At 35.3% G+C, this 10,593-nt stretch overlaps 1 protein-coding gene across 1 annotated transcript; it reads right to left on the bottom strand.

The window, feature by feature from the left end:
* Window positions 1-463: 463 nt before the first annotated feature.
* LOC109583937 (uncharacterized) lies at window positions 464-8,370 on the bottom strand. Its single transcript, XM_019999471.1, has 11 exons — window positions 8,204-8,370; window positions 7,950-8,044; window positions 7,628-7,747; window positions 7,098-7,187; window positions 6,259-6,397; window positions 6,068-6,148; window positions 5,482-5,816; window positions 4,774-4,885; window positions 3,880-4,358; window positions 2,796-3,520; window positions 464-1,235 (listed from the first exon to the last, which is right to left on the bottom strand). Exons 3-11 carry the CDS (start codon window positions 7,706-7,708, stop codon window positions 707-709), a joined length of 2,571 nt encoding a protein of 856 aa, XP_019855030.1. The 5' UTR covers window positions 7,709-7,747; window positions 7,950-8,044; window positions 8,204-8,370; the 3' UTR covers window positions 464-706.
* Window positions 8,371-10,593: the final 2,223 nt, after the last annotated feature.

Below are 10,593 nucleotides of genomic sequence, written 5' to 3' on the forward strand. Positions count from 1 at the left end.
CCTGTGAATGACGTTGGCGATTTATAATGATATTCATTGGGATACCGTAAATGAAAAATTAATTAAAATTTTTTCAGGCCGCCATTGTGGAGGTATACTATCATTAGCTACAATGGACCGACAGGCTAAAAACTGTCAATTCTACTTCTCCACGTCACTCCAGTGGCTCTAAACAGTTGCAGACTACCGAAAAGAAATATAAAGGTTGCAATTTTTTTACTTTTGAGGCTATAACTGCTTGCTCTTCTTACAAAACGGCAGAAAGTGTGTCGAGCTCCATTGGAAACAGTGCAGCAATACCTCCACAATGGCGGCCTGAAGAATTTTCTATTTACGGTATCCCAATGAATATCATTATAAATCGGAACCGTCATTCACAGGAAAGATATGAATAATACATACAATGTCTTTTGGGTGAAGATTTAGATTTTTATTCTTAAAATTTTAGGCCATTAAAAGTATATAGCTTAAAATCAGCTTCATTCTTATTGACAGCTTAAACATCATTATACAAAAAATAAAAAAATCACCAGAAATCACATTTATAAGGATTTATTGTTTACAAGATAAAATCACAGCCTTGGGGGATTATTATTAATTACATGCAACAGCAAATCAGCAAAATCTATTACTTTAAAAGTTCCATTATATATATAATAATATATAATATAGTCATTTTATATAAACTTCTTATGAATGTCACAATTTACTGACATAAAACCTTTAGCTCAATGTCTATGCACTCCATGCAACCGAAATACAACCGAACATGATATTCATTAAATCCTGGTTTAGTGGGTGTGGCCTTGACTAGCACTGAGACACGCCCCAAAAGTACACTCTCCTTAAAAGTGGATGCGGCCCATTTCTGAGATCGTGGAAAGATACTATAAATAGTATCGCCTTTTATGGACATTATTGAAACAGGAGATTGCGTGGGAGGGGTTGTTACGCAGACCACGCCCACAAGAGTCTGCCACGCCTCTCCTTTGACGTTCAATCTCCAAGAGACCGTGTTTCCTAATTTTACCACGGTCTGATGAGACGGCTCAATAGTGATGCTAATTGGACCGTACAAGGTATGATTTAGACTTGGGGCGTCCATTGATAAAAGATCGGACGGACTTACAGGAACATCTTTGTTTATCTGACGGTGTTTGTGTCGTAGGGTCCATTCCTGTAGCTCTTCAGGACTGTGGGCTTTACAGCAGCGGTATCTACCAGGACAGTTTGACCTGTTGAGGAGAAGGATTGTGATGATCAAGTACAATTAATGTGTCATGTCACTCATGTGAGATATGAGAGTGCATTTCCTAATACATATTGATGTACTTATGATATGTAGAAAGTTTGAGCTGATTCCGACAAAAATTTTTTTAGTTACAGCCATTTAAAAAAATTGGCCAATTTTTGAAAAATACCCAAGGCTATAGTATAGCCCATGGTTTTTTCCGAAAAATGGCTCCGAAATCACCCCAAATTTTTATTACATTTTCTGATACATATTGATGTCCTTATGCTCTGTAAAAAGTTTGAGGTGATCCCGACAAAAATTTTTCGAGTTACAGCCATTTAAAAAAATCGGTCAATTTTTGAAAAATACCCAAGGCTATAGCCCATGGTTTTTTCCGAAAAATGGCTCCGAAATCACCCCAAATTTTTATTACATTTTCTGATACATATTGATGTCCTTATGCTCTGTAAAAAGTTTGAGGTGATCCCGACAAAAATTTTTCGAGTTACAGCCATTTAAAAAAATCGGCCAATTTTTGAAAAATACCCAAGGCTATAGCCCATGGTTTTTTTTTCCAAAAAATGGCTCCAAAATCACCTCAAATTTTTATTACATTTTCTGATACATATTGATGTCCTTATGCTGTATAGAAAGCTTGAGCTGATTCCGACAAAAATTTTTTGAGTTATGGCCATTTAAAAAAATTGGCCAATTTTTTAAAAATTCCCTGTACTATAGCCCATGATTTTTTCAAAAAAATGGCTCCGAAATTACCCCCAATTTTTATTACATTTTCTGATACACATTGATGTCTTTATGCTGTGTAGAAAGTTTGAGCTGATTCCGACAAAAATTTTTTGAGTTACGGCCATTTTAAAAAATCAGCCAATTTTTGAAAAATACCCAAGGCTATAGCCCATGGTTTTTTCCAAAAAATGGCTCTGAAATCACCCCCAATTTTTATTACATTTTCTGATACATATTGATGTCTTTATGCTCTGTAGAAAGTTTGAGCTGATTCAGACAAAAATTTTTCAAGTTACGGCTATTTAAAAAAATCGGTCAATTTTTGAAATATACCCAAGGCTATAGCCCATGGTTTTTTCCAAAAAATGGCTCCGAAATCACCTCCAATTTTTATTACATTTTCTGATGCATATTGATGTCTTTATGCTCTGTAGAAAGTTTGAGCTGATTCAGACAAAAATTTTTCGAGTTACAGCCATTTAAAAAAAATCAGCCAATTTTTGAAATATACCCAAGGCTATAGCCCATGGTTTTTTCCAAAAAATGGCTCCGAAATCACCTCCAATTTTTATTACATTTTCTGATGCATATTGATGTCCTTATGCTGTGTAAAAAGTTTGAGCTGATTTCGACAAAAATTTTTCGAGTTACAGCCATTTAAAAAAAATCAGCCAATTTTTGAAAAATACCCAATATAGCCCATGGTTTTTCAAAAAAATGGCTCCAAATTTTTATTAAATTTAAAAAATATTCTTATGTACTACATGTACATGTACATACAGATCTAAAATAAAATATTCTTTTGTTGATTTACTTTTTATTGCATATCTTAAAATCCTCTGGCGTCTGATCGGGAGGAGGTGGGAAAAACCTCCAAAGTTTAGACAACTTTGTATCCTGCCTTACAATCTCCAGGTGCCTCTCCTTCATGCAGTGTTCCGCAATCTCCCTTGGAGTATCAAATTCTCGATAGCACAAAAAACATGTGAAATCTCTCTCCCCATCATCATCTTGATCATCTAACCCATTCCCTCCATTTTGTTGAATCTTAGTATCATTATCATCATCATTTAACATAAGCTGATCTGTTAGTCCTAAAACATCCTGTAAAGGTAATACAGCAGATTGTGATACAAGAGGCTGTTCCAATATTGGTTGAAACCCTGAGCTACCAGCAATAGAAGGATTTGAAGCCATAGAAAGAGAGGTCAGAGGCAGTGGTGGAACAATATCAGTGAATGGCATGTTTAATGGAGCTAGAGGTAGTGACCCTATTGGATTAGGCAGTACAGTGCTAGTTGAGGGTGTCATTCCAAATGGTGTTAGGCCAGCACTCAATGAACTGTTATTAAACAGAAGTGAATGTGTGTTAGTTATATCGCCAGTTACTAGTGGGGGCTGTCCAATTTGTGTGGGCGGCATACCAAAGGAGAGTGGATTGTAGCTTGACTGTGGAAAGTTACTGTTAATATTAGTTGATGAAGGATTGTTCTGTTTACTGGTATCTTGTTTTATAGCCAACTCAGGCTGTGAGAGGACCTGTAGAAGAAAAAATAATATGATTACCCATAAAAATTAACAACTTAAGCATATGTACATGTACGTCGTAAAATAAGGTCCCTAAAATATTTATATCATTGCATGTACATACACATGTACATGTTGCATAAAAATTTTAAGCTGATTCCAATCAAAATTGGATATAAAGCTCCTCAAAATTTACCAATGTTCATGAACATAGCATTGTGTAGTTGGTAATTTTGAAGGCGAGAAGTTGTGTTAGCGATGATTTTGTGAAACTAAAAGCTAAAATTGTCAACTTAAAACTTCCCAGCCATCATAATACATATATAAAAAATAAATAAAAAATGCATCCTCAGCTTTCATTAAGAACTCACTCCAGTTCTTCCGGTACTTCCAACTGACCGAGTACCCACTGGTCTCTGATCCATGAGTGCCGGGAAAAACTTACTAGCCTCGTCATAAGTGAGACTCTCGCCTCCGCTCGGGAGGGACATGTTATAGTCCCCGCCCACTCCGCTAGTCTGACCAATCAGATCAGAGCTTGAAGAGGAAAGGTCTTCGTGAAAACGAAGCGTATTTGATTCATTTATTCCCGAGAGAGTGGGAAGGTCTGGCTGAGATTTTTTTCGTAGCGTCTGTAGACCGTCCACTAAATTAGAAACGGCGGATTCTAGATTTGGGGATTTGCTTTTGGATTTTCTTGAAGCAGAAGTGGCAGAAGTTGGAGGAGGTGAAGGAGAGGATCCATTGTACTGTCTGTGACTGGGAGAGGATATTCTTAATTGTTGGAGGAGGAGTCGTTGTTCCTCATATAACTCTTTAATGTGGCTTTGGTAGGATTGAAAATCCTTCCCTAGGAATTACAATAATGAGTTAATATAACATCCTGTACTGTATGATATGCAAGTGTGTGTCAAACTTTCTACATAGCATAAGTACATCAATATGTATCAGTAAATGTAATAAAAATTTGGGATGATTTCGGAGCCATTTTAAGGAAAAAGCAATGGACTATAGCCTTGGGTATTTTTTAAAATTTGCCACTTCTTTAAATACAGTACTATTACAACTCAAAAGTTTTAGTCACAATCAGCTCAAACTTTCTACAAACATGTACATGTACATTCACACATACATGTAGCATAAAGACATAAATATTATTTATTAGTTAGACTGTTATTTCTACAAGCAAATCCCCAAAAGTATAATCTTCCCATTTGCTTGGCAGTAAATCCAAATCTTAATCAATAATAATAAACAGTCTCTACCTGTTTCTCTCTCCACAGTCCATATGACCATCTCCTCCACTGCATGAGGGAACCAGGGGTTGTTCTCCCTTGTCTTTTCAAAGCAGCCACGATGATCAGCCATACTGCACACCTACAAAATAATAATAATAATAATAATAATAATAATAATAATAATAATAATAATAATAATAATAATAATAATAATAATAATAATACATGTACAATACTTTTTATAATGAACTATACAATGGGCACTTTGAAAGTGTCTCTGTTATACAGAGGTGTCCTTTATGTGGAGGTTATTTTATACAGTAAGGAATGTAATTGGTACACTAGGTGCTGTCCATTAAATGGAGGTGTACGCTATAGAGAGTGTCCATTAAAAGAGGCTATAATTATAAAACACTATCTGTACTAATGGCCATAATACTTAATGGTCACTGGCAGTCTTGTACTACTGTACTAGCTACTGAATATGTGAAGAGTATAAGTTATTGAATAACTAAAATAACAAATACATGTACATTATTATTATTATTTAAATAAAAGGTGTACATGTACATGTATTATAATAATTATCAAACAGTTTTGAAAGTGAAAATGATGACAATATACAGACTAACAAGAGGAGTCCAAGAATAACAAAAACAGGACAATAAATTAATCAACAACAAACAGCAAAAACACGTACATGTACACGTACATGTACGTGTACACACGCATTACCTTAAAAGGAGATTTGCTGGTCTGCATGTGCTTAGGTACAGGTGGTATTGCAATGAATTCTCCGTAAGACGAACACAATCGACTGGACGGGATGACTCTCAACCCTCGCCACATGTGTCCTCGTTCACACGTGTGGACTTTACCACCTTCAGCCTTCAGGGTCAGTACAAGATCGAGGCCGGAGTTATAGCCACGCCCACTGAGGGAGTCAAAGAAACAGGTACGGCAGACGGTGAGACGACTCTCGTAACATTTAGAGATTGAGAACAAGAGGTCGTTAGGGATACTTGATATAGAGGTGAAAAGACACTTCTCTGGAACGTAATACTGGGGACCTGACGGAGTAGAAGAATGAGATACAGTATGTACATGTACATGCATGAAATGAGAATAGAATATTTGGTATGAGAATGAAAATGTATAGCATGAGAATAGAATTGTATAATACATGTAGTCACTAGTGTATGAGAATATAAAGGAATATGTTTTTTCAATCAAGAATACATGTACATGTACAACATGTGACAATAGACCAATACAAGTACCATTTACATGTAAAGGCACTGGTACATGTTCACGGACATACTTTCATTCTGTTCTTCTTCATTGGTTGATGAGTTGAGAGTTGAGACTATTCCATTGTCCTTTATGTATTTAGAAAAATTACCTAATAATATAAATAAAATTAATTAATAATTTACAATTTTATACATGTATGTACATGTAATATCAATTAGAATCTCTCTCTCTCCCCCCCTCTCTCCTCTATTATCTCACCATATCCTACTCCTGAGTCCTTCTCTACAGTCCAAATGACCAGTTCCTCCACAGAATGAGCACGAGTGAATCCAGCGTCGTATTTCAACTCAAAACATTTCAAGTGGTCAGATTTTGAACAATAACTGTGGCATTTATCCTATTAACAGTAATAATAATTATCATTATTATTAATAGTACTTAATAACTTTAAAACATTCTGCTGCATCAAACAAAAACCCATTAGTTCGATTGTCACGAAATCCGTGACAAGCAAAAACCCATTAGTTCCATTGTCACGTAATCAGTGACAAGCAAAAACCCATTAGTTCCATTGTCACGAAATCTGTGACAAGCAAAAAACCTGTACTAAAAACCTATTTTGGAGCAACTTCAAAAATTTGTAAAAAATCCAATTTTGATCAGAATCAGTTCAAACTTTCTACACAACATAAGTACATGTATATGTATCAGAAAATGCTATAAAAATTGAGCATTCTCTAATTTTCATTTCTGGCAAAATTTGGCCCGTGACCCTGTACTATAGTACAGGGACTTTGGCCCAATTTTGGAGCAACTTTTAAAAATCGTAAAAAAAATCCAAATTTGATCGGAATCAGCTCAAACTTGAAACACAGCATAAGAACATGTATATGTATCAGATAAAGTTATAAAAATTGAGAATTCTCTACTTTTCATTTTTGGCAAAATTGGGCCCATGACCCTGTACTATAGTACAGGAACTTTGGCCTGATTTTGATCAAAATCAACATAAAGTTTCTACACAACATACATGTACAGTACATTATGTTCATGTAAGTAATTGTGAATGAATTGGTGAGGTATTGCTATTGTCTTACTATCGGCCTGTTAGGTTTAATAAGAGGAACACTTATCGGGACATTCTTCAATCCATTGAAATTACTGCAGAGTGAGCTAGCAGGAATTACCTAATAATACACATACAATTAATGCTAATGCACATGTACATGTACATGTATTATATCATTAGAAATGTATTAATGCACATGTATTATATTAAGAATAAAAGAGAATTAATGTATAAAGTGTACACTGTACTACAGTGTAGACTATACACATGTACATGTACGTGTACAGTAGCATATCTTTTGGGTAAAGTTTAAATATATACATGTATTTGTCTTTCTGTGATAAAGGACTAAAATAACAAATAATGTTTCTATAATTATTATTTATACTATAAACATTGATACTAGTTAGGACTTTAATCAATAAACTACAAGTACTACTAAAATTAAATTGTAATATTCTTATACCTCAAATCAATAAAATACATTATATTATATTAAACTACACTACAGTATATTAAAAGTGACATATTAAATATATTCTAAATAATGCCCCCTACCTTTACTGACTTCCATGGACTTTTACAAATGAGACATATCGGCTTGTATCCTTCCCAGTCAAGAGGTTTCTTGACTTCCATCAGGCGACAATAGAAACAGAACTTACAGACATCAATAGCCTATGAATTAATAATAATAATAATAATAATAATAATAATAACAATCTCATATTATGTAAAATAATTGAGTATTATACATGTACATGTACAGTAAGGAATGTAATTGGTACACTAGGTGCTGTCCGTTAAATGGAGGCGTACGCTATAGAGAGTGTCCATTAAGAGAGGCTATACTGTACATGTACATGTATATTATAATTACTTGTATGTAGCATTTAGCAATGTCTTCAAGAAGATGGGAGGGAATATCCTTAAGTGATTGAAACTTTATCTCTACCTTCTCTGGATCCAATACACCTTTAAACAAACAAAAACATATATGTACTCTCTCTCCCTCCCTCTCTCTCTCTCTCTCTCTCTCTCTCTCTCTCTCTCTCTCTCTCTCTCTCTCTCTCTCTCTCTCTCCCTCCCCCCCCTCTCTCCCTCTCTCTCCCCCCTCTCTCTCTCTCCCCTCACCTCCAGTGCTGCTTAGATCAGGAAACTCATCCAAATCAAAACCAGAGAAGTTCCTAGCAGCTGGAGCACGTGAATAATTAGCCCTCCCTCTCCCCCTCCCTCCTTTCCTGGAGCTATATCTCCTCCACTTATCAACATCTTCTTCATCATCTTCATCATCATTCCCTCCTCCTCCTCCCCCTCCCTCTCCTCCTGTTACTTGTCTCCTATTGCTTGTTGATATTATGTGTGGATGATGCTTCTCTATGTATTTCCTGAAAGTCATATCTAAACAACAACAACAACAACAACAACAATAACAACAATAACAACAATACTATTATATGTGTATACTAATTATTGAATAAATGTAGATTTACATACATTGTACAGGCTACACATAATAATAATAAAACATGTACATATAACATTTTGTTTAATGTCTAATGTACATGTATGGATAATATTATCAAGAGTAAATAATACCTACAGAGAGTATCCAACAGCCCTATTGAGGCCTGCTGCTAGTGTGTGGATTCCTAGGAACTAGGAAGTCACGTTCCGCTGCACTTCCGCATACTTCAGTAGTTTTCAATCAATGTTTATACAGATGTGTTGTTATAACAACATTATCATTGATAATATACAGAAGTATCCTGAACGTGACTTCCTAGAAATCCACACACTTCCAGTAGCTGAGATGGGGCCGTTGGATACTCTCTGTAGGTATTATTTACTCTTGATAGTATTAGGAATACATGTGAGTGTATGCATAAAATAATAGTAGTACAAATACATGTACAAGTGTATATTACTAACTGTATTCTCTCTCTATGGTCCATATCACCAGTTCCTCAATCGTGTGAGCAAACCAAATATCAGAATTAGCTGATCTCTCGTAGCAGACGTAATGATCATCCTTCTGGCACATGCTCAGAGGTTTGTCAGAATTCCTTCGAGCCCAGGACGGCATCCCGGGTATTGGGATCTCAGAAAAGTCCCCAAAATTCTCGCAAAGTCGACTTGAAGGCATCAGCCAGAGGCTTTCACAAAATTTCTTACATTCCTGGCAAAATTTGAACCCACCCTCGTACGTAATGGGGCAGGAAAGGTTTCGCCTGTAGTAGCAGACTTTACAGACGAGGTTTCCACGAAGGTAGCAGGTCATGACATCTTCGAGTAACTCAGGGAGTATCTTAGAACTGCTGTGGAACACTGTTGTATGAGGACGAAACCCTATTGATTAGGAATAGATTAGTGTTGATAATTATTGTGGAGGTGAGGGGAGAGAGAGAGAGAGAGAGATAGAGAGAGAGAGAGGAGAGAGGTGTTTATTTATAAATTGTAACAGAAGTACACTCGTAATGATTCAAGTAGGTACAGTTAACAGTTCTAAGACTATTAGAACTGTTAACTGTACCTTAACACAAACTGTATCACAAACCATTAGATACAACATATGTACATATATTGATCAACTGGATTAGCTTGTAACAGCAATATGTAAGGGAACAGATATCACTTACATGTTACATGCATATACTACATGTACATAAATGATAGTTGGCATCTAATTAAATGCGTGGGTCGATTTCCCCTCCTATAGCACACACTTACTTTTCCTTATCCTTGAAGATTGAGACATTTTGTTTATCATAAAAATAATAATAATCTATCCTTTCCTGCGGATTAAATAAATCATAAACTGTCACGTAATACAGGAATGAATCTTACAAGATTAACACGAGACCTTAGAAGCTTACCTTATGTTGTGTTTAACCTTTTTTAAAGAAGCTTAAAGTGAAGGCATGACTGTCAAGACAGCAATACTTTCTCTCTATAAATCATGTGATATTGGCCACGGCTCTATATTCATAAGCTGACTCAGAAAAAAACAAGCCGACTTGCAAAAGAGAGCGACTATGCGGCGGCCATGTCAGCAGCCACGCCCTTACCATTGTTTTAGTTAATTAATGACTATGAATAATTAACTAATGTTAATGCATTATTTTACCGGAAATGAAACTGTAAACCGGAAGTGTATTGCTCATTTCCGGTAGAATTTTGATTTCCGGTTAATTTATGGCTTGAAATCACTTTATTTTTTGTGCAAGCTAACATTAATTCTACTAAATTTGAACCAACAAATTAATATTTTAAATTTAAATTTTGAAGCCACACTATAAAGTATGGTACATGCACTGACAAATAAATAAAATTATCTTTAGACATCAATTAAGTGTGTGATTCAAGTCAGTCTCAGTGTATGATATAACATCAGAGATCATGTTCCATTTCTTAATAGTTTAACATGCATCTCATCACTGTATACACTAGCTGATAATGAATCACACTATTGATGGATATTTTAGTAGCCTAAAAGCAATTCATTTGACTCATTACAATAAAGC

Source organism: Amphimedon queenslandica, unplaced genomic scaffold (assembly GCF_000090795.2).
Source record: "Amphimedon queenslandica unplaced genomic scaffold, v1.1 AMPQUscaffold_13264, whole genome shotgun sequence".
Taxonomy (NCBI): domain Eukaryota; kingdom Metazoa; phylum Porifera; class Demospongiae; order Haplosclerida; family Niphatidae; genus Amphimedon; species Amphimedon queenslandica.